This window comes from Poecilia mexicana, unplaced genomic scaffold (assembly GCF_051168715.1).
Source record: "Poecilia mexicana isolate PSO_F unplaced genomic scaffold, ASM5116871v1 scaffold_12, whole genome shotgun sequence".
In the NCBI taxonomy this organism is placed as follows: domain Eukaryota; kingdom Metazoa; phylum Chordata; class Actinopteri; order Cyprinodontiformes; family Poeciliidae; genus Poecilia; species Poecilia mexicana.
In genome coordinates, this window is record NW_028263381.1 from 25,910,001 (window position 1) to 25,934,390 (window position 24,390).

General features: G+C 43.7%; 3 protein-coding genes across 7 annotated transcripts in view; 1 reads left to right on the top strand and 2 right to left on the bottom strand.

Moving 5' to 3' along the window:
• wdr7 (WD repeat domain 7) overlaps positions 1 to 961 on the bottom strand; it is a 67,899-nt gene extending 66,938 nt beyond the window's left edge. For 2 of the 5 annotated variants that reach the window (XM_088011203.1, XM_088011199.1), the window contains exon 1: positions 1 to 548. This exon is cut by the window's left edge and continues 642 nt beyond it. The gene's annotated coding sequence lies outside the window, so the exon portion shown is untranslated. Of the gene's footprint in view, positions 550 to 573 lie in introns of those variants that run through there. The other 3 variants (XM_088011200.1, XM_088011202.1, XM_088011201.1) reach the window with 3 other exon arrangements.
• Positions 962 to 1,394: 433 nt separating this feature from the next.
• taf1c (TATA-box binding protein associated factor, RNA polymerase I subunit C) lies at positions 1,395 to 13,612 on the top strand. The gene is made up of 16 exons (XM_014999954.2): positions 1,395 to 1,784; positions 2,537 to 2,648; positions 2,827 to 2,876; positions 3,578 to 3,676; positions 3,747 to 3,814; positions 4,744 to 4,979; positions 5,194 to 5,316; positions 5,387 to 5,504; positions 7,503 to 7,574; positions 7,649 to 7,790; positions 8,421 to 8,549; positions 8,620 to 8,794; positions 9,564 to 9,701; positions 9,775 to 10,087; positions 10,405 to 11,161; positions 13,217 to 13,612. The coding sequence occupies exons 1-16, from the start codon at positions 1,668 to 1,670 to the stop codon at positions 13,361 to 13,363; spliced, it is 2,796 nt and encodes a 931-aa protein (XP_014855440.2). The 5' UTR covers positions 1,395 to 1,667; the 3' UTR covers positions 13,364 to 13,612.
• A 1,423-nt stretch (positions 13,613 to 15,035) lies between these two features.
• ccng2 (cyclin G2) lies at positions 15,036 to 24,073 on the bottom strand. The gene is made up of 8 exons (XM_014999955.2): positions 23,942 to 24,073; positions 21,717 to 21,855; positions 21,504 to 21,641; positions 20,422 to 20,672; positions 19,467 to 19,545; positions 19,283 to 19,381; positions 18,157 to 18,356; positions 15,036 to 15,874 (listed from the first exon to the last, which is right to left on the bottom strand). The coding sequence occupies exons 2-8, from the start codon at positions 21,819 to 21,821 to the stop codon at positions 15,754 to 15,756; spliced, it is 993 nt and encodes a 330-aa protein (XP_014855441.2). The 5' UTR covers positions 21,822 to 21,855; positions 23,942 to 24,073; the 3' UTR covers positions 15,036 to 15,753.
• Between the last annotated feature and the right edge of the window lie 317 nt (positions 24,074 to 24,390).

Genomic DNA, 24,390 nt, shown 5'->3' on the forward strand with positions numbered 1-24,390 from the left:
TTTGATTTTGTGAGTTAAGACAACATTTAATTTCATTTTGGGATAAATAAAGTATTTTTAAGTGAATTGTATTGACCTGCAGCTCTTCATGGTCAGACTCATTTAAAATGTGTCCAAAATATGAAATTATGCAGAAATAAAGCTGCATAATTGGTTTATCAATCAGTGCAGTGAAGCCCTGCATTGACTGATAAACCAATCAATGCAGGGCTTCACTGTTTTAGTAAGAAGGTAATCAGGATTCCGTATCTGCAGCCATGAAGGAACAGAGGACAGAAATCAGCATCAGATGATCGCATCAGCTGGTTGTGTTTACAGCCAAATATAGATCAATAATCTAACGCTTCCGTTTAAAACCAAACATTTTACAGCCTGAAATTAAACAACAGACATATATATCTCTATAAGTTATTATTAGGAGAACAGATAATTAACCCAGCAGCTAACTGTCCCTGATCATCGGACGCTAGAGGACAGGTTAGCTCTCACACTTCCGCTTCAGCGACGCTAACAGCTAACAGCTAACGGCTAGCGGCTAGCAAAACATTCCGATAAAAAACGGCTGAGACGCACCAGAGACTGACGTCCTACTGGAACATGTCCGGCAAACTGACAGCTTTCACAAATACGGTTCCTCCTGCGGCGAAATCAGACAAAAAGACGCCGTTATTGTGCGCCGCTTCTGCTGGCTGGTCCCACCGACAAACAGACCTTACGGGTCAGCTGATCAGCTACATCCGGTCACTCACAAAAATAAAATAAAATAAAATAAAATAAAATAAAATAAAATAAAATAAAATAAAATAAAATAAAATAAAATAAAATATACAATCCAACAATTGTATCAGAAAGTCAATTTACCAAAACATGAGCAAATAATCGTAAATCAGCCAATGATATAGATACACGTTTAAGCATAAAACAGACACTAAAAAAATTAGGAGAGACTCAAATGGAAGAACAAAAACGAGCAAAAATGAATTTTGCATAATAGTTTCCCTTTAAGAATATTATTCTGACTTTGTAATTTGTGAAAAATAAGTGACAGAAGTGTGAGTTGCAGGACCAGAATTTTTTTGGAGGAACATATTGGATATTATTATTATTATTATTATTATTATTATTATTATTATTATTATTATTATTATTATTATTATTATTATTCACTTTTTAGTGGCCCTAATGTTCTTCCATATTTTCTTCCGTATGACACTGCTCTACATGCTTTCGTCAAATATTAATTAATGCCACTGCATCTGATAACTTTGATTTTGTTTTGTTGTTTTGTTTTATTGTGTGTTTGGCATAAATGGGATATTTTGTTGTTTTGTTTTGTTTTTGTAGTTTCCTCCAAGAAACCGGAAGTGGTTGCTGTTGTTGTCTTCTCTTGACTTCCGCTCATCCTACCGGAGCAACAACACGTGTTTAGCGACCCACAGTGAACGTTTCTGATTATTTAACTTAATTTATGTGTCTTTTTACCACTCTGTAGTTTTTTCACATCCTAAACTATAAAATGCAGCTGGTAGATTAATGTCCGGCTGTTTGTAGGCGGATAAACTGATGTCTCATCGAAGCCAGCTGCTGTCGGGACAGTTCAACATGTCTGGACTTGTTCCGACACTCAGGCACATGGACAGGGACGCAGATAACTCAGGACAGCGATAATGGACTATCAGTTTCCTCAGCAACTTTTCCCCTCGTTTTACAGCAGCGAACCGCCGAACCGGGTCCAGAGACACAGCGCCGGAGGATGGGGCTGCTACGACGGAGTCTTAGCGCAGGTGGGGGAGTTTTCTGAGCTCACCTGTCGAAGTTTGGGTCACAAAATCCAGCTGAATAATGTTCAATATGTAAACAAATCTGAGATAAATGCGATGCTGCGTTCACTGACGTCTGGAAAGCGCATGTAAATTATTTAAAAGCACGTATTTTAGGTTTAATAAACACTAAATCTAGTTCTTGCGTATTAGAAATTTGACAATAATTTATTTTAGTAATCGATTATTCTGACGATTAATCGTATAAAATGCCACATTCTATAGATTTTTAATATAACCTTAATTTTTTATACAATTTAGAAATACATTGCAAATGTAAGTAAATAAATAATTAAATTCCTTTATTTTAATATGAAAATAAATATTTTATTATTTGTTTACTAGAAATTCTTTAGAGAATCTGAACTGGGTGAAGCTAGTTTTGGCTTCAACCTCTTCACAGACATGTTTTTATCTTTCATGCAAAGTATATATATATTGTTTACTGCTCTGGATATGTTGTTTTAAGAAAATGGTCTTTCTTTGAGTCTGTTAATGATTAATCGATTACTAAATTAGCTGATAATTATGTCAATAATCAATCAGTCACGATTAATTGTTTCCCTCCTAGTTTAATCCCATTTTCCAACCTCACATTACACCTGTGGCACAGTGCATTCTGGGTGATTTGCTGTATTAGGTGTTTTGTCCTGAATGACGGGGAGGAGGTTGAGTTTGATGATGATGATGTTGACCTAATGCGGCTCTGGTTCCAGGGCGGCACCGGCTCTCTCTCCAGCTGGGCGTTCAGGTCCAAACGGCAGGTTGGAGGGGAGGTCTGGCGCCAGATGGAGCCGGTTCCGGTTCCCCTGCTGTCCCCCAGGAAAGGTGAGCCGGTTCTGATCCAGAAAACATCCAGAGTCGGCGCTCAGTTGGTTTTATTTCCCATCGTCTCTTCGTCTTTATGTTTATTGATCTCTAATAAAGCCGTAGAGCCGTAATAACTTGTATTTGCTGCTGTTTGTAGTTTTCCAGTTTTCCTGATGCTTCTGTGTTTTTCCTGCAGCGTTCCAGGAACTCGTGACGCCTCCTGACCCGCTGGACTTCTTAAAACATGTGAGGAACATTTTAATAAACTGATCAGATATTAGCAGCCAATTTCAGCTGATAATGATTGAAACTACCACTGAGCGATTATGGCTTGAAAACAAAAGATAAATGACAGAAACCTGTCTATCATTCCTTCTGGATGTTGTACAACAGAGTACTGGGACCAGGCTACAAAACGTCTTTGTTTAATTATGAGAACATCGTCATAATATTAGCAGAGAAAAACAATGTTTAAAAAATACAAGAATAAATCATTTTTAATGAGAAAAATAAAAAATCCTGTTGCTCATAATAATTTAATGCTGATGTGTTAAAAGATCAAATATTTACTTATTTGTAAAACTTATTCCAAAGATTTCCAACATTCCTCATTTTCATTTTTTGTTATTTTTCATGTTGGAGTTTTGATAAAATTCCTTCTTTATTCTCACAACTTTGCTCTGGCATTATGTTGACCGTACAGTGGACCTGAATCCAAAGGCCAAATAACAGAAGATGACAAACAAGATGGCCGCCGTGGCTGCCTTCAGTTTGAACTGGAAGGAATTTTTCAAAAACCAAAAATTTGATCAATCCATAAAATAAAAGATCCGAGTGGATTAAGTGGAAAATTCTCAGTTTTCTGGAGAATTTCTCGGCTCATTTCTAAAATAAACCCAAAAAAAAAAGAATCAGAGAGTAAAATGCGTTCCTGCTCCTTCGTCCAGATGCAGAACTTCTTCATGGATCACGGCCCGGACGCCTTCGGGTGCATGAGTGAGATGCTGGGGGAAAACTTCCACTTCCAGAAAGCCAAGTTGAAGAAGGTGAGTCCGGCCCGACCTGCTGCCGACGGCTCGGATTAAAGCTTCAGATTAACCTGCTGCTGTTTTGCAGAAATGTCGTCGGGATTCGATCAACATGTGGAGGACGAAGAGCTTCGTCGACCAGCTGAAGTTCAACATGTGAGCAGAAAACCAACTGGGTCGACTCAGAACAGAACTAGAGAGAATCTGAAAAACTGTTTCTACTAAAGATCAGAGGAACTTTGATTTGTTAGAAGAAAAACCGAATTAGACGCAGTGAAAACTAAATGTTTTGAAATGAACCGATCTGAAAATTTATATTACTATTTTATCCAAGGTTTACCAATATTTTTGTTCAAAGAAATAATCCCTTCCAATTTTTAGTGCAATATATTGTGTTTCCCAACTTTTTTACTGAGTAAAAAAGGGGGCGGAGCTTGTTCTCATTTCCAGCAGTCTTCAGCCAATCAGAGGCTAAAGACTCTGATTTAGCCAATCAGAGGCTAAAGACTCTGATTTAGCCAATCAGAGGCTAAAGACTCTGATTTAGCCAATCAGAGGCTAAAGACTCTGATTTAGCCAATCAGAGGCTGTCTTCTTTAGCCAGACTCTTACAAAATTAAACTAAATACTTGTTCATTTAGTATTTAATTATTTAATTAAGTTTAAAATAACTTAAATTATGATGGACACATTCGTATTTATTTAGTTTGGAAAAGATCATAAATAGGAAAATTTCAAATTATTATTTTTATCTACTTGGAAAATAAGAATCTGAAATATTCATGATGTATTTGGTGTTAAAGCTTTAGGTTTATGTTGTTTTCCACCCATCTGATGTCTTTCCTATACGAATGCACCGATTTGATATCTGTTCTGATATGTTTATACCTGCCGTGGCCAATAGCTCATATTTACTGATAATAAAGAAAATTTCCCAACTGCAATTAAAGAATGTTAAAGTAGAAAATTATTTTATTAGGGGAGAAAAAGTCGGGCAAAATACAAAATATTAATCTTTTAATAACCAGACTTTCTGAATATTTAGAAAATTTCATCCTTATCTGTTGTTCCGTTTCGTTCCCCAGGTGTCCCATGGCGTACCGGTCCCGGTCTCTGGACCGGTACTCCAGCCTGCTGTGGGACGTGGTCCACGACGTTCCTCCGGACCTGCTGGGCTCGCTGCTGTTCGAGGAGCTGACCGAGCAGAGGGACCGCATGCAGTTCTCGGAGGCGGCCACCGGGGGCGCCCTGGCCTTCGTCCCGTTCTCACAGAGCGATGGCTGCCTGCTCTACCCCGGGGGCCTGGGGATGGACCGCCTCAGTATCCTTTAGGTCAAAGGTCAGGTTTTATTCGAGCTTTGAGATGGTAAAAAAAAAAAGACATGTTGTTGCTATGGTTACACATCACAGGTGTCCAACAGGAAGATAAAAAAAAATCATTCCTGTTGCATAGAATCCAAAACCAGAGGGAATAATGGTCAAACATTCAGAAACAAACTGGAGCCAGAAGCACTGTTCTTAACGCAGTACCTCAGACTTCCACAGGGTGGTGCTGGAGCGCGACGGCTCCGCCTGCATGGATACCGGCCAGAAGCCGGTCAGCTTCCAGCTGAAGGGTCCGGTCCGACAGATCAGCTGCAGCTCGCGCTTCGGCGACAGTACGGCGTTTTCCGGAAGGATTCCTGATGCTCCCGGAGCTCCAGCTGATCGTTTCCTGTCGCCCTGCAGGCTGCGTCGCCGTGCGCTCCGACCACGTCTGTGGCGTCTGGGGCATGGGGGACCAGAACGAGCCGCGCCTGCTGCAGGTGGTCGGCACCGAAGCTGCTGCCAGCTGCGTCAGCACCAGGTAGGGTCAGCGCCAGGTAGGGTCAACACCGGGTAGGGTCAACACTGGGTAGGGTCAGCACCGGGTAGGGTGAGGTCGGGTAGGGTCAGCGCCGGGTAGGGTCAGCGCCGGGTAGGGTCAGCGCCGGGTAGGGTCAACACCGGGTAGGGTCAGCACTGGGTAGGGTCAGCACCGGGTAGGGTGAGGTCGGGTAGGGTCAGCGCCGGGTAGGGTCAGCGCCGGGTAGGGTCAGCGCCGGGTAGGGTCAACACCAGGTAGGGTCAGCGCCAGGTAGGGTCAACGCCGGGTAGGGTCAGCACCAGGTAGGGTCAACACCGGGTAGGGTCAACACCAGGTAGGGTCAGCGCCAGGTAGGGTCAACACCAGGTAGGGTCAGCGCCAGGTAGGGTCAGCACCAGGTAGGGTCAGCGCCAGGTAGGGTCAGCACCAGGTAGGGTCAGCGCCAGGTAGGGTCAACACCGGGTAGGGTCAACACTGGGTAGGGTCAGCACCGGGTAGGGTGAGGTCGGGTAGGGTCAGCGCCGGGTAGGGTCAGCGCCGGGTAGGGTCAGCGCCGGGTAGGGTCAACACCGGGTAGGGTCAGCACTGGGTAGGGTCAGCACCGGGTAGGGTGAGGTCGGGTAGGGTCAGCGCCGGGTAGGGTCAGCGCCGGGTAGGGTCAGCGCCGGGTAGGGTCAACACCAGGTAGGGTCAGCGCCAGGTAGGGTCAACGCCGGGTAGGGTCAGCACCAGGTAGGGTCAACACCGGGTAGGGTCAACACCAGGTAGGGTCAGCGCCAGGTAGGGTCAACACCAGGTAGGGTCAGCGCCAGGTAGGGTCAGCACCAGGTAGGGTCAGCGCCAGGTAGGGTCAGCACCAGGTAGGGTCAGCGCCAGGTAGGGTCAACACCAGGTAGGGTCAGCGCCGGGTAGGGTCAACACCAGGTAGGGTCAGCGCCAGGTAGGGTCAGCACCAGGTAGGGTCAACACCGGGTAGGGTCAACACCGGGTAGGGTCAGCACTGGGTAGGGTCAGCACCGGGTAGGGTGAGGTCGGGTAGGGTCAGCGCCGGGTAGGGTCAGCGCCGGGTAGGGTCAGCGCCAGGTAGGGTCAACACCGGGTAGGGTCAACACCCGGTAGGGTCAGCACTGGGTAGGGTCAGCACCGGGTAGGGTCAGCACCGGGTAGGGTCAGCACTGGGTAGGGTCAGCACCGGGTAGGGTGAGGTCGGGTAGGGTCAGCGCCGGGTAGGGTCAGCGCCGGGTAGGGTCAGCGCCTGGTAGGGTCAGCGCTGGGTAGAGTCAGCGCCTGGTAGGGTCAGCGCTGGGTAGAGTCAGCGCCTGGTAGGGTCAGCGCCTGGTAGGGTCAGCGCCTGGTAGGGTCAGCGCCGGGTAGGGTCAGCGCCTGGTAAGGTCAGCGCCGGGTAGGGTCAGCGCCGGGTAGAGTCAGCGCCTGGTAGGGTCAGCGCCTGGTAGGGTCAGCGCCGGGTAGAGTCAGCGCCTGGTAGGGTCAACGCCTGGTAGGGTCAACGCCGGGTAGGGTCAACGCCGGGTAGGGTCAGCGCCGGCGAACTAACCAACAGACACATGATCAGTATCAGTAGAAAAGACGACGGATAGAAAATTCAATATTTAACATGTAAATATTCACTAAGCTTTCTTTCAGAACCGCACTGCATTGTGGGAGACGTAGGCAGAGGAAAGAGTTTAGCTGCCTAACTTCTAACAGCTAACTGAGCATCAACTAACTCACTCACTTTTCAGTTACCTAGCAACTAACTCACTCTTTGGTTACCTAGCAACAACCTGCTAGCTTGCGCAGGAGCAGTTTCCCACTTTGCCTCAAAGCTGCTTAAAAAAAATAAAAACCCAAGTTGTGAATTGAAGGTCACAGCATTTCAGATATTTAAAATAAAAACACTAATCAATAGTTATTGATATTAACTGATATGAATGGTGATAAGTTTGTCAGCCGTATCGTCCGGCCCGGAAGCTGACCTCCTTCTGTTTGTTTCCTCAGTCCGCACATTCTGGGCGAAGTTCTGGTGGCGAGTGAGAGCGGAGCGGCGAGCCTGTGGACGGTCGGCAGAGGGTGAGGAACAAGCCGACCTGCAGGTTTGGTCCAAACGCCACAGAGTCCCAGAGTCTCCTGCTGTCCCCCGTCAGGCTGCAGAAGGTCCGAACGGAGGAGAGCAACTTGTACTTCAACGCCAAGTCGTCATGGCGATGGTGCGAATTCTCCGCCCACCCACGAGTGATGCTGTACGCCGACCGGACGGGGGTGGAGCTCACAGACTTCAGGCTGAAGGTGGGGGAATATTAGCGCTGGATTCACAAAAAGATTCCCGATTCTCGTTTACGGCGAGTCAATTTAAAACGTCCCAACATCGATTTTAAAAAGTACAACCTGTGTTGTCGCCATGGAGACGGTACAGGACCGAATGCGTGTGCATAAATCAACACAACAAAGAGGAAATGGCAGAAAAAGATTCAACCAGCTTCGTATTTAAGGACATTTTGACGTTTGCTGCGTTTCAAACGTTCATAAAATTGTGCAAATTGGAATTATGAAAGTAACACCGATGGCGCTGATTTTGAAAACATTGTTTGATTTAGGATGAAGTGGGTTTTTTCAGCTGCATTGAAATGACTAAATTAACATGGCAATGGAAAAGATGCTTTTGCATCATGAGTCATGTGATCAACAAGCGGACGTTGCTACTGGTGGAAACAACAAAGAAGACGACAGGAAGTGGTTGGAGGATATTGATGCTGCCTGGTTTTTAACGATTTATCGCATGAACAAATTACCAACGTTCGATTTTAATTGTGTTTCTTATTGACCTGAAACACAGCAGTGATTCTCAGCATTATCAGAATATCGACACAGTTTTGGTCACACTCCTCTGGACTTGAATCGCTGCTCTCTCTCCTCCAGCTGGAGTCGCACCTGGGTCTCACTCTGTTCCGGATCAGCAGCACCTCAGACTGCCAAAGGGGAGAGCGCCTCCTGCTGGTCAGATTCCTGGGAGACGTTCACCCCTTTCACCACCTCCTCACCACGCAGGTGAGTCTCTTGGTTCCTCCGTTTCGTCCCGCGCTCCAGATGAATCTGGACTTCCTGTCTGTCTGCGCAGCACTCGGCCTACATCGTGGACGAGCGCTTCCCCTGCGTCCCCATGCTGAAGTGGGACCACATGATGGAGGCTCCGCCCCTGTTCTGCCACGTGGCTCCGGGCTCCGCGTCAGGAACCACGAAGGTTCTGCTCGGGTCGCAGTCGTCCCAGGAGGTCACTCTGCTGCAGTACTCTGGTGAGTCAGCAGGGGGCAGCAACAGCCAAAGGTCCTGGTGCTTTTCAAGGTTTTGGAAACTTTTTGTTTTCTGGCCAGGCTTGTTTTCAATTCCCTAAGTTTTACATTTAATTTTAAAATTTCTTTTCTTTAATTCTGGTTGTTTGTTTTAATTTATTTCTGCATTTTCAGATACGTTAGAAAAACATTTAGTTACTTTTGCTTCGTCCTCCCTGTTGGGTATTTTCTTGTTTTTTGTTTTGTCTGTTAGGATTTTTGTTTTGTTTAGTATGTTCATTTATCCTAACTATCCTAAAATATTATTTTTAAATTTTATTTTATTTTTAATAAAAAATATTTAGTATTTTCTGTATTTTCTTTTATGTTTTTGTAAATTTTATTTATTTCTTTGGTCTTTTCTGTTATGTTTTGTCTTTAATTTTCAGTTTTTTGTGGTCATTGTCGGAATTTCAGGTTTTTTTATTTATTTTTTTTACTATTTTAATTTTTTGTAAATTTTAAAGAATTGTTTTCTTTTGTCCTTGCTGTTTGTCTTTCCTCTATTTAATTTAATTTTGTTGTTTTATGTTTGTATAATTTTTTGGTTTGTTTATTTTTCTTCTCTGTTTAATTAATACTGAATCAGTGATTCTAAAAAAAAAGACCAAAAAAGGTTTAATTTTGTGCTAAAATCGTCCCACATGTCGGATCGGTTCCGCGCTCACCGTGTTTAGAACCAGTAAAAACCGTTTTGCTGTTTTTATTTTCGTTTCTTCTTCTCCTCCTCCAGGAGGCGCAGTGGAGGCGTGCTGCAGCCACGGTTCTCCTCAGGTTCTGCTCAGACCCAGAGACAGTCTGGCTCTGCTCTCGGTCCAGTTGCCCCACCGGCAGCAGACCGCCGCCCACAGACTGGCTTCTCCCGCTGCAGGTCAGCGCCGCCCCCAGCAGAGGGCGCCAGCGCCGAGTCGGCCGCCTTTAACAGATCTCCTTTATGTTTCCAGGCCTGACGTGTCTCCAGAGGACGTCCGTTTCCACGGCGACCATGATTGTCCTCCAGCTGACGGCGGCGGGGGACGTCTTCTACCAGATCCTGGAGCGGGATGATGGAAAACCCGGAACGCCGGAGGCCGGAACGCCGGAGGCCGGAACGCCAGAGACTGGAACGCCGGAGGCCGGAGCACTAGAGACTGAACTTCGCTTCCCGTTGTTGGTTGCAGAAACGTCCAGTGACGAGGACGTCGTCATGCCAACGCAGGCTCCCAACGCTCTCACGTTTGTCCCGGAAACGCCCGACAGGAACCAGAGTTCGGATCGGTACGCCTGATAAATGAAAACATATTCAATAATTTCCTTTTGCATGATTTGCCGTTTTTCTCTTTCTACCAAAAACTGGATGATAAAATTTCCAGTTTGGTGTTTTGGTCTCAACTAACTTCTTATTTTGAAGGTTTTCAAAGACTTTATGATTCATTTTATTTGTTGTTTTGTTTATTTTTGATATTTTAAATGTTTTCAGTTCCAGAGTTAAATGTTAGAATTTAAAGTTTATTGATCTTTGAATGTGTTCCTGGTCTCAAACCAACCATGTCGTCGTTTGTCATGATAACCAGCAGCGTTTGTTTTCCTGCCAGGCCTCCGGATCGGATCCCGGCGTTCGTCGCCGTTGGTAACGGAGCGGATTGGTCGGCTGCCTCGGCGCTGAGCAGCGCCACGCGTCACGCCTGGAGGCGCTGGCTGCAGAAGCTGATGAGACAGGAGGGGAAACCCGGCGCTCCGCCGCGCCTCGCGGTCCGAACCGATGGTCTGCTGAGCGTGCCGGAGCCGGCCGCCGCCGGACGCCACCTGCAGGGGGCGCTGCAGCAGGACCTGCAGCGCTGCATGCGGACGCGGTCGCTGCTGCTGAACAGCGACCTGGACCCGGTTCCGGTGCCGCCGGTGGACGCCGAGGCGTGGCGCGACCTGCTGAGCAACCGGCTGACGACGGCGTGGCGCGGCGGCCAGGAGGCGTGGCTGGAGTGGTGGCAGGAGGAGCGGGGGGCGAACCAGGCCATGAAGAGGGAGGCGCTGCGGAGGAAGAGGAGGAGGGAGAAGGAGGCGCAGCGCGCGGCGGGGCGCCACCTGCAGCTCAGCGGCAGCTTCACCTCCTCCGTCAGCTACCAGACGGACCTGGACGACTTGTCCGGCTGGTCCTCGGGGACCAGCGGCCCGCTGTCCGACAGCCAGCGGAGCAGGCCTCTGGGCCAGCTGGCCTCCTTCCTGGAGGATCAGGACGACTCGCTGCCGCCGGACCGTCTGGATCCGCCCTGCAGAACTCCAGAGCCACAAACAGCCAATCAGAGGAGCAGGAACCTGACCGACCAATCACTGAGCTTCATGTGGGAAACACAGGTGGGAATGATGCTGCCACCACCAGGTTTCAGAGGGGCGGTCAGTTTATACATGTTAGACAAAAACATCTGTTCATCCATGTATGTGATCAGTTTCTCATGTAATTATCACCAATAATTAATCAATCTTTACTTCATGTCGTCCAGATTTAAATGTCTGAAATAAACAAAAGATTCATAAATACTCAACAGAAAAACACATAAACTGTTTTATAAGCATCTTCACACCACAACAATTAATGATTAATCAATTATTCAAACAATCTTCAACTAATTTAGTAATTGATTAATCATCTGGAGTAGGGCTGAAACGATTCCTCGAATGATTCGAGTACCTCGATTACTAAAATTCCTCGAGGAAAATTTACCTGCCTCGAAGCTTCGTTAATTTATGTTTTATTAGTTAGCGCACCGTGTTCCGACCGGGACTTCATTTGCGTTGCGCGGAGCTCTCACTTCCGCCTCCGAGTTGTTGACAAAAGCTAAGTCTCAGCGGCATAAAGTCCAATCTTCAAGATTGGCCCGTGGGGATTTTATTGATTGATGATAATGCCCGACTTTTTATCGTTTTTGGGGAACCAATAAGCATCCTTAAAATGACTGGGGGAATGCCTGGAGTACGGCAGCATTTCTCCTCCGGGGCTGCTGGTTGAAAGCGAACGGCGGGAAGAGCGCTGAGGTGAGCGGATAGACTGAACAGGGCGGGCGGCTGAGTAGCTGATGCTTACCGTGTAAATGTAGCTTTACCGACGAACCGCACAATAAATTTCATATCCCGGTCTGAAGAAACGGGTGGCGGAGCGCATCGTACATGGCTGGTAGATGAGTTTCTGAGTGTGACCAGTGAAGGTGTGTAAATATCCCGTATTGCTTCCCCCGTGTTCGTCCCCCGGTCTAACGGTTCGTCAGTCCGCTGGTCTATTTCCTCCCCTCCACCCCATCTTACGTTCGTTCATTCGCCCTCTCCTCCCACTCCAGGCGGCATTTCCCGTATTTTCAAACCCAAAGCTTGACAGGTTAGGTGGCAAGGTGAGTTTAATTAATCTATTAAACTCACTGAAGATGAATACATAAACTAAAAGCTGGATTGTAGACATTTTTATAAGCATATTTGTGAGCCTGCCTCTTTGTTATTAAATTCAATATAATTTCAGATTTTTCTATAACTTTTCTTCTGGTTAACTTAGAAAGTGAGCTATTATTGTTACAGGTTAGTTTTCTAAACTACAAAAAAGCAACTGTTAGGGATGCTCAAATATGAAAAATTGGACTGATATTGATATCCGATAGTAACACCGGTATTATGCCAGATTTACCAATATTTCATTTTATAATTTTTTTTTATCCGATTACTCGATTAATCGTAAGAATAATCGATAGATTACTCGATTACTAAAATATTCATTTACAACAGCCCTAATCTGGAGTATTTAGACTCTCAGGCTTTGCTGGAAGAGCAACAAACTTAAAGCAGGAATGAAGTTAAAACTGCAAAACATGATCAACTAATCAAACGATGCAGCGTCCACTAAAGAAATACATTTGTTTATTTTTTCATTTAAAAATGAATTATTTATTTTAAAGATTTGCATTCTTAATGTTTTTCTAATATTGTCTGAAAGAAATCCAGAAGGGATCATTTATTTTATTCAATTAATCGATTAATCGTCCAACTAATCGATAGAGGAATAAATGACTAAATCAACCCTTTCATGAGTTTCCACCACAGTGGATGGAAGCAGCTAGAAGTCTCACTTTTCTTTGTGTTAGCTTCTAGCTAGCAGTCTCGCTAGCTAGAAGCAATCAATCTGTCATTGATTGATTGATTGATTGATCGATTGATAGACTTAGACTTAGACTTAGACTGACTTTATTATCATTTTGCATGCACAAGGTGTATACAGAACGAAATTTCGTTGCATACATTGATAGTGTTTATACCTGAGGCGGTTAGCGTAGGGACGCGTTTTTGTCAGCAGGTGGCGGATTAAACCAATCAGGAGAATTACTGATTGGACCACACTGTGACATCACTTCCTGTCTCTTGTTTCCTCAGGACGATCCTCCTCTTCATCCCACCCCCTCCTCTTCCTCTCAGCTGCCCAGCTTTCCGTCTCTGACGCCCTCCAGGGCGTCGCAGAGCCAGCGGGGGGCGCTGCAGGGGTCCCAACCCAAGAAGAAGAAATCCCGGATGGGATTCTGATCCCAGGATTGGATTGTTGTGACTGTTGGTGGAACAGGAAGCAGGAAGTGACCCGGCGGAGGAGACGGAGCGGCCCGGCTGGTAGGACTCTGTGGTTGTTTTGTGCTAAAAACTGTAAACGTGGATTTAAATGTCATTTTCATTCAAAACAAAAAACTAATATTTGCACAGAGAAGCAGAAAGACGTTTTATAACCTGGCTGATTTTCTCCAGGGTTTTCTAAAAATAATAAAGTTGAGCGTGAAGAACCATCGCCTCCAGACTCCGAGTTCGTCTCTCCAGATCCTAAAATCAAACTTTTCTGAACCGGAACAGTTTTTAAATCTCCGATAGCCGTCAGGCTGAAGTTAAAACTGCTGAGTCGATCGTTTCATTCATGAAAAAACAGAAAACATTTAAATCTCAACTTTGGTGCCAGAATTAGTTGTTCTCACTGGTTGCTATGACAACATAAATGCATCAGTGTTTTTAATGTATCTGCATCACTGTGATGAATTCTGGTGGCTGTTCATAAACCAACCTGAGCTTAGGCTGGGAAATCTCAACATTAAGAGATAATATTTACTGTAAAACCAATTTTTCACACAAAACTTAGATTAAAATCTTTTTTTATTATTTTCAAAATAATAAATTCATTTCAAACGAAGATCTCGTTATTTTAAGATTATTGATCTCGACGGCATCTTCATCTCTGCATTGAGATCTGATTTGAAAACATTCAGCTTTAATTGGTCGTCAAAGTAGAGCTGAAACGATTAATCATGATTAATCAACTGTTCAATCAACCAATTTAATCATGATTAATCATTAACTGGAGTATTTGCTGAGAGAACAACACACTTAAAGTAGAAACTAAGCCAAAATTGTAATAAAAACATTTTGCATTTAAGATGAAAATAATCCTCATTTTAAGCTCTTTTGCCATTATAAATCCAAGTGGTTAATTATTCACTGAAGGAATGCTATACTGTTACGTTTTTAGTAATATTTGTTTTCTTATTAAAGAAAACGTTGTGTGTTTATAATGTGTAAAATGAGGACTGTGCAGAAGGTGCCAGTTATTCAACAATATGATCAAAACTGGTGCTAAAAAATTAGCTTGAGATCTCGCTGTCCAAAAAAGATCAAAATCTTATTTTATCAAGAACATGAAGAGACTTGCCACAAAAAGAGCTAAATATTGTATTAACTCTTTAAAATTATGATCAAAGTTCCTGCAACAAAACAAACTGGGATCTTAAGATGATAAAACTGGGTTTATTTCAAAATAAAATAAATTTCTCTTTCAGGTCATTGATTAAAAAAACTTTTAGTTTTCTGATGATTTTGTTTCTTAATGCTGAGGTCAAACTGATGACACCAAACTAGAGCTGCAATAAATGCCTTAGTGATCAATTATTAAATCGATTAATCAATTATTCTGATGAAGCTTTATCATTTTTTACTCAGTAACATTAAAAGATGCTAATTAAATCTTTCAGCTCCGTTTAAATTGGAAAATAAAAATATTTTGCCCAAACTGCAATAAGCAGATTTTTCCCCTCCAGATTTCAAATCTGAAGAATTAAAAATATTTAACTGGGATTTTTAAAAAGTCATTTTGATGTGAATTCTCTCCTTTCCTCATGGAGGATCTTATTCAGCTAAAAATGAACAACCAGCAGGCAGTGGATTAAAAATAGCGTTTTTTTTATAAGGTTTTTCTTTTTCAGGACATGTGACAAAAACAGAATAAATAACTCACTATCTACAGAACTATTAACAGATTTTTTTGTACACATTTACAGTTTTACAGGTTTTTCTATAAACATTTTTTCACTTTTTTTTGACACATTCTGCATTATTTAGTCTGAAACAACATCCTCACCTTCAACTGAGCTAAGCTACATCATAGCAGGTTCACACGTCCACATGTACACTAAACACACGTCCACCTTCTAACACATTTCAAAACAAAAACTGTGCAAATTAAAGTTGGAAACAGAAAGTAAAAGCAGCAGCTTTCTCTGGATTTACTGTTTTCAGCTGATACTTGGGATTAAACACAAACAAACGACTCGATCTGCTGCTTCCACCTCCTGCGCTCCAGAAAAACAGTCGTATGTTAATAACAGTCAAAAGAAAAACAGACATTCTGTGGGACAAACGCGACACGTTTTGGCAAATAGTCTTTGTTGCAGCCTGGTCTGCTGACTCAGCACCGAGAGGCTCAGAGTTTCTCCAAAACTGACCAGGAAGTCGTTGCATCCTGGAATGTGACGCCGCTACAAGCTAAAGCTAGCAGCTGCTAGAGGTTGTGCGCCACTCCGCCGGCGGCAGAGCGTTAAACGAAGACGGCAGGAAGTGAAGGGGACGGAGAGGAGGCCAGGCACGGGGAGGGGGCGGAGCCTTCAGGCGGCGAGGTACTGATGGCGCAGGTGCAGCGGGAAGAAGGGGCCTTCGGCGTCGCTGCCCAGAGAGCTGCAGAGAGACTCGTCTCCTGAGCTCATCACGTCTTCACCAGAGTCCTCACTGTGGACGAGAAGGCGGGAAAATTTAACACCTCCAGACACAACCGAACTTCTCTCAACATTTGATTTAGGGATGAAACGATTAATCACGATTAATCGTTTATTTAAATATCATTAACTAGTTTACTTATCGGTTGTTTGAAAAAAGCCATTTGCTGAAAGAACAGCACACTCAAAGCACAAATTTAGCCAAAAAAATCTTCTCGGTATTTTCTACCCAGAATTCATCTGGTTCAAATTCAGTTCTGAATCCAAGAAATAACAAATCAGTAGACTGAATATTTCATGCTGCTGATGTTACAAATGATCAAGCGTTCACTAAAGGAAGGGCGTGTTGTTGCATGTTAGGCCATAAAATGTTTATTTTCTTATTTAAATAAGGACTTTGTGTATTTTTACGTATTTGTGATATTTTATATAAAAAAGATGAAGCAGTTAAATGAAAAATCTGCAGAATAAACTTTTTTTTTTAAATAAATAAATCCCAGTAACATGTGGAAAGCTTAACATTAAAACAGTTCAGCTGGTTTAGTGATTATTGTTGGATTAAATGATTAATTGGGTGCAGAAGGTGCTTAATGAGATCTTTTTGTTGTCACAGAATTTCAACCAGGTGAAGTTGAAACTGCTTCTGCAGGCGTTGCATGCATAATTACATTCTTTATATGAAATGCATATATATGTATATATATGTGTGTGTCTTTGCACAGTGTTGATGTGCTGTTCTTTCTGTAAAATTACTTCTTTTTGTGTTTGTATATTCCAGTTAACGATTAATCGACTACTGAATTAGTTAACAATTATTTCAATGAACAATTAATCACGATTAATCGTTTCAGCCCTTTAGTTATTTTGAAATCATAGCCAGGATTTAGTAACATGAGATCAACATATAACCTAAACTGCTTCATTTTTCATCAGAAATTATATTTCAAACAAAATATTGAAGTTCTCTGCTAATAATCTTAAGAAAGGTCAGGTTTATTCTTCCTCTGCTTCGATAAAAACTCAGATTTCCAGGTTTTCTGAAAACCAGGAAGTGGAGCAGAATGTGGACCAACATGTTTTCATTTAGAAACAAAAACTGAGCATGAACTGGTTCTGCAGGAGAAACAACAGATCAGCTGGTTAAACTTCGACAGTTTCTTCCTCTTATCTCAGAGTTACATAAACCGTGAGCCCCCCGCCGCCCTCTGCTGATTGTGAGGTAATAAAACCGTCTGAGGACGTGACCAGATGCGGCGCCGCGTTGTGACACATCAGAAAGTCGAGTGTTGCTGCACGACTTCGTTGCCTCAGAGACGATTATTACTGTAAATATGACGCGATTTGATTTGAGGGAACGACTTTTACTGACTAATGCTGATGGAAAATGGGGCGTTGCCTTGGAGACGCTCCGGGGCGTGGCCGCCTCCCTTTCAGGTGAAATACCTGGGAAGCTTTCTGAGGCGTGTTGCTGTTGCAACGCGTCGCTGGAACATTTCACTCATACCTTTTATTTTGATTCCAGTTTCAGGGTGTGTTTGTTTCAGGTCTGTTTGCAGATTACTATTTTAATAATCGAGTAATCTACCAATTATTCTGATGATTAATCGATTATTCATCAATTAATCACATAAAAAAAAAGAAAACTAGAAATGTATGAAAGAGAAAAGGCCAGTTAAACAAATCAGTTCCTTTTTAACATGAAAACAATTTACTGCTTAAAATGAAAAACAGATTTTTAAAGTGCAAAAACAGATTAACTTTTAAAAATGAAACTAATTTATATTGAGGTTATTAGTAAACATTGAACTTTATATTCCCTTCACCTGAAGTCTGAAGATTTTTTACCTAATTTCATGAACTAGGTATTTCTGATTTTTTTTATTTCATGTCATTCTTCTCAAACAACGAGCGACGAAATGGAAAAACATTAAAAGTTAAAAACGGGGGAAATTACACTAAAAACCAGCAGAGAGCAAAAAATAACATAGTTTACTCTTCGGGCTGATTAACCGGGCTTTCTTCGGTTCCGACATGTTTATGGACTTGGTTGGGTTGGATTATTATTATTCTTTTAGAACCGATTTAAACTTCAGTGTTTCCAGCATGGAGGACGTGACATTCGTGAAACCCAGCTGTATTTTACGGGTTACGCAGCGAGCCGTCTCCCTCCACGGCTGCTAACGGCGCTTAGCGTTAATCAGCGGCTCATTGATGGAGGTGAGAGTGGCGGTGTTTCCACCCGGATGCATACCGGTCCGGGCCGACCAGTTTAAAGTAACCCCTGGTTTCTCTCACCTCTCGCTCTCGTCCCAGCAGCCCTCTGGGATGGTGGGCAGCTCCGGCACGCTGCGGTGGCTGTGCAGGTTCTGCGCGGTCCGCCGGGACACGATCCACTGCAGCTTCCGGTGGTTGGGCTTGCAGCACTTGGGCGAGGCGTAGTCCGACAGGCAGCGGGCCACCCGCTCGCTCCACCGCTGCAGCTCCGCGTCGGGAATCTGAAACCGAGACAGCGGGTTAAACGGTCGGTCAAAGCCGAGGCTTTCCTGAAGAGCTGTAAACGGAAACGGGCCGTTTTGTTCGGGTCGGCAGGTTAAAACCCGACCTGGAGCTCAGAGCCTGCTGCAGCTCAGAGCCTGCTGCAGCTGCTGCTGCTGCAGCTCAGAGCCTGCTGCAGCTCAGAGCCTGCTGCAGCTGCTGCTGCAGCTCAGAGCCTGCTGCAGCTGCTGCTGCAGCTCAGAGCCTGCTGCAGCTGCTGCTGCAGCTCAGAGCCTGCTGCAGCTGCTGCTGCAGCTCAGAGCCTGCTGCAGCTCAGAGCCTGCAGGCGGAGCTGCTGCAGCTGCTGCAGCTCAGAGCCTGCTGCAGCTCAGAGCCTGCTGCAGCTGCTGCAGCTCAGAGCCTGCTGCAGCTCAGAGCCTGCTGCAGCTCAGAGCCTGCTGCAGCTGCTGCTGCAGCTCAGAGCCTGCTGCAGCTCAGAGCCTGCTGCAGCTCAGAGCCTGCAGGCGGAGCTCCTGCTGCTGCAGGGGGAATTCAGGGAATTTCAGAGACAGAAAGTTTCTCTGTGTTCCAGGAAAGTGAACTCTGCAGCTCCGTGTGACGCCTCCTGCCAGCCAGTTTCACTTTAACGTTACATAAACATCATTTATGGCTGCTGTTAAAGTTTTATGTCTTAGTTTACCTGTACCTGCTGCAGAACACGATCACATCATGTTCTGCAATGTTTCCTGACTGATCTGACAACAAAATACACATTTAACAAAAAAAAATCCTCCAGTTTCACTAACATATAAACTATAAGACGATCGATTGGTCACCGATCCCTGAGGAATAATAAAACCCAGGATTTTCTGATAAACAGAAGAACTCCTGACTCATCAGGAGGAAAGTCCCGGTCGGATCCGGTCGGCTCGTTTCCTGGACGTACCTTCAGGTGTCTCTGGATGTGGAAGGCGATCTCCAGCATGTCGTCTGACTGGATGCTCTTCATCTCCTGCCTGAGGAGAGCCAGGGCCAGGACGGACGGCTGCAGGGACAGACAGACGGACTGGATCAGAACCTCAGTGCGGTCAGACCCAGTGGGGCTCGGCGGGACCGACGGCTCGTCCTACCTTCGCTTTGGAGAAGGAGATCCGGCACAGACAGGCTTTGAGCTGAGCTTCCAGCTTCTCCAGGCTCAGCGTCTCCTTCCTGTTCACAACAAAACAACCAAACCACATCAGAGTCACGACGACTTTTGAGATTTCTGCACATCTGGCACCTAAAGATGCACAAACCTTCAACCACATGAGAAAAACAACTTTGCAGTTTTTCAGCCCCAGGATGAATTTCCCAAAAACTGGAATCAATTAAGCACAAATTTCCCTTTTTTAACTGATGTTGTTCTAATGAACCTTCAACATTTTACAGCCCAAGTTCAGGTTAGAACTTTCATTAGAATTTAAAGTTTGATCTTCCTGAATGTGTTCTTCCATTACATTATCCAAAAAATGGTCTCAAAGCGACAGTACTGTCATCTAGACGTGATAACTTCAGAAACATTCGTTACCATAACAGATCTAAACCTGGTGATTTTCCTCACAGCTGATTCGACTTTCAGAGGTGAAATTCATGCAATAAACCGACTCCAGAAGAAATCTGGACATTTTTTTCTCAGGTAATCTGTCAACAAGCTGACAGTGTAATCCAGCTGGAGCTGAACTTTGTGTTCAACCCCTGCAGCCTGGAAGCAGCCGCGTTGCGTAAGCGGCTGCAGACGGCAGGCCGGCCTTATCAGCGCCGGCTGCCCTGCTTTACCCTCTGCAGCAAACAGGGAGCAGCTCCGACCCGAACCCGGCACTGACGCACCGATGAGGCTTTTATGGAGGCTGTAGCTGATTCTGACTTGGTTATTTCTTTATCTGCATCTTTAAATGTATGTCTAATATTGCAGAAAAAGGCTGAAGTGATTAAATGAAAAATCTGCAGGATGTGACCATTTCCCCATTTGATTAATCGTCAGAATAACCGATTAATCGTCAGAATAGCTGATGACTGAAACGGTTGTGATTGCAGTCTGCGCCTCACCTGTAGGTGGCGTGCGTGAGCGTGATCTGGTGGTACAGCTGCAGGAAGGTTAAGGCGGTCACAGCTTTGGATTTGAAGCGCAGCTTCTCTGCGACGATCTTCTCCATGCGGCCGAGGTCGGACACGGTGAAGCGGCACTGGCCGATGCGGATGAGCTCGTCGGCCGGCGTCAGGTCGCACTCCGCCTCCGTCACTCTGGCCGCCAGGTGGAGGCAGCTGAGGCTGACGCAGGACAGGTGTTTGGGCTGGACCTGCAGAACGTTCAGAAAAATCTTTCACACGTCGATGCAGGGAAAACACCATTAGCCACTAATTCAAGATGGCCGCCATGGTTGTCAAGGAAAACAAATTTTTGTACTAAATTTGAGAATATCTGTCACAGATGATTATCATCTTGTGTTTCCTTTTTCTAATGGACATTTTTCAAAATGGCCACCATGGTTGTAGTGAAAAATCTGTTTGAACTAAAATCAGCCGTAGTTATTGCAAGTGGTGGGCACAGCTAGCCAAAAAGTTAGGTTCACTGACAGCTAATTCAGTTAGAAAGAATCTTTGCTATGCTAATCATAAACATAAAAGAATTAGAGAAAGCTAACGCTAATCACGTTAAAAAAAACTTACTGGAAGCTAACATTAAACTGTCAAACACATTAAAAAGTGATCGGAAGCTAAAACTAAATTGATAAACGCATAAATTTTTTTTTAAAAACTAGCAGAAGCTAAAGCTGACCAGTAAGACGATCTTTCTCTGTCGTACATTTTCATCTCCTTCCAGTTTTTGACTTCTGAGAGACACGTAAACTCCAAAGTTTTGCTGCATGTTGTTATTTTTAAGTTATATGAACAGGATGACCAACATCAAAAACTTATGATGTGACAAAATGTTCATCCAAGTCCTAGAAATTAAGATTTCATGACAGTAACTGATCAAACAGGGTCAAAAAATGGCCGTCACCCTGAAATTCAAGTGGCTAATATGAAAAACACGTGACCAGAGGATTGAGCATGCTAATGCTAATGCTTGTATCCACAGTTTAAAGATTTTCACAGTAATTTTCTGGACTGGAGGCGTTCGGTCGTACCCTCATCATAGCCAGGAATCTGTCCAGCAGGCTGACGGCTTGGACGAAGCTCTGGGTGCTGTAGCCGAAGAAGCTGGTCAAGCTCCACAGATCCTCCACGGTCACATCCCGGCTCCTGGCTGTGATCTGGCCGCCGCTCTGGGGGGCAAAGACAGTTTAGAAAATCTCACAGCAAAGTTTCTTTGGACTTTACCGGACGGACGCATTTGTCACCTGCTGGGCAGAAACAATGAGGTTCAGGCCCGTCTCTCTGGGCAGAAAGTCTGCCTCCTGCTCATAATTCACCCTCAGCTCCTTCATCAGCCGCACGGCATCCATGTTCACGGTTTGTTTTCCCACCACAGTTCAGACACTGCAAGGAACAGAGAAGATCATTTAACCTTTAGCCTAACCTAGCGTAGTAGCTTCCCTGCAGCTACTGGAAAAAACTAAAGAGTCCCATTCATCGTATGGTTTATCATGACAATTTTAATTCATTGGACATGATAAATCCTAAATAGTGATGTTTAAAAGAAGTCAAAACTATCTGTATTGTTATTTTTTTGTTCTAAGAAATGTCAATAAATTTGAAAATATGATTAAATGTTGTTACTGTTTGTGGTTTATTGGTACTAATCACTTTTTTGTGTGACTGTTGTTCTAAAAAAGTGTACTACAATAGGAATGTTTTCCTACAACAGTATTTGTGTTTGTGGAGCTATAACTGCTGTAACACACAGTCACAGCCATATTAGCTAAAAAAAAAAAAAGTAATACTTAGGTTTTATTGTCACTTTTATTGATTTTACAATAGTACCACAAAATATGCTGTTTAAAATGTAAGTCTATATTCCCCTACAATGACACTGTGTTTCATAATTTGTGATTTCCCCTGCATTCATTATGTAAAACTGGATTCCTAAAAACAAAAAAGCACTCCGCACTTTTCAGATCTCCAATCGTAAACTATTTCTGACCTACTAGTAAGGCTTCTGGTTTGGGTAGAACCCGGTTTGTGTTCCGGGGCTGTGCTGTGATGTAACCCTGTCACTGATCGGCCTCTTGGCCCCGGCAGGGAGCCCGAACCGGCCCACTTCCCCCAGCTGGAGCTGGGCTCCGGTGTCAGGTTTCCTCCGGTAGACGCCTCTCAGTTTGACCCACAAACAGAAATCTACATTTTTTAGACGTTTCCCCCTCTAATTTAACCAGAAAACACCGCATTTAAACCCGAACCTGCCGGGTTTGGGTCGTTAAAGTGGACCGTTACCGTCGAACTGAGCTCGAACCGTTTGTTTGCGTTTTTAAATCCTCTGATCGGAGCGGGGGGAGGGGAACCGCTTTTAACATATATAACCACATCCTCTCCTCCTAAAACAGCCACAATCACACATTTTAGTTCATTATCATCACATTTATCAGGAATCTGAAAGAAAATGTGGAAAAATATCCTTTAATATTTGGAAATAGGAGAATGTATGTCAAGATTCCAGATGAACGACGGTGAAGTTGGCTTCCGGTTCGGTCACGTAAACATATAAAGTAAAAAAGGAGATTTCACTCTTTTTCAAAAAGATTTAAGATTTACTGGCTTCAAATTCAGAAAAATGTGATGAAATGAGATCTTTTAAATTATATTCTTGACTAATAACACATCAAATTGTTCTGTGGTGGTCCAGGAAACCTTCATTATTTAATTTTCTGCTACCGAGACCACAAAAAGTAGAAAAAATTGCATCATTATTTAATGTTTCACAGCTCTGTGTTTATATTTTTATAAATTTATTTAACTGCAAAATAATAGAGATTAGATTAAGAGGAATTTAGTGTTCAAAATGAATTTGTATTTCACTCGCAGAACAAAGGTTTCACGGGTTATAAATTGTATTCTAAGGAACATAATTTCAATTTAAAGCAGATTAAAAGAGTTAAACTCTGAGGCTGGATGTGGTCTGGCTTTGAGTTTACAGAGACATTAAAACTGAAGCTGGGTTTTTGTTTGTTTATTCACAAATACAACGAAGATTTAACGGGTCAGAGAGGTTGTTTTAAATTGTTTTGTTTTTTTTAATTTTGATTTCTGTTCATCATAAAGTAATCGATCAGTTTTAGATTGTAAACCAGAGCCTATGTAAAATAAATAAAATTAAATAAAATGCTGCATATTTGTAAAACGCTGCGGAATAGTCCTTTCCTGAGGCTCCGAATCGGAAACTATCTTCGTCGCCTTTATTTTCGGTTATAGGAATAACGGCATAACTAAAGCTTGGTAACGTTTGAACAGCATTAATATATTTATATTATCGGTAAAATATCTGTAGCTAAAAGACAATTGTTGGGTATTTATTCTTCCTGTGGTTTTTCCCTTTGCTAAAACGGAATCTAAGCGGAATATTTTCCCGTAACAACTCGGTGTCAGGACGAGTTAAAAGCTGGAAAACACTTTAAAACAGTTCTCCTACCTGTTATTGCTGGTTAAAGCCACATATCTATCGTCTGTTGTCGTTTATTCCTTCCAGTCTTCTCTCCTCTTTTCTACTCCTCCTTTCTCTTTCCTCTCTTTTGTTGATGTTCAGACAAGCCCCGCCCACGTGTCCTAGCAAAACCGCAACAACCAATCACTGCCTTGGTTGACGTTAGTAACCGCCTCCTTTTAAAGACTATTCGCATAAATCAACGGTTGCAACGAACATTTTACTAAGATTTTTCACTTTACTTCGATCTAATATACCCATATATTTCCTCTAGGTGTATCATCTGTTGAGAAATATTAAGAGTGACTGAAATCTAAAAGGTCTTCGGCTAGACGCACCCCCTGTGACTGACTTTTCCATTACCCAATCAGCATCCGGCAACTTGTTGTTTTCAAATAGTCCGCCCAAAATTCTACATTCTGATTGGTCTAGGGAAA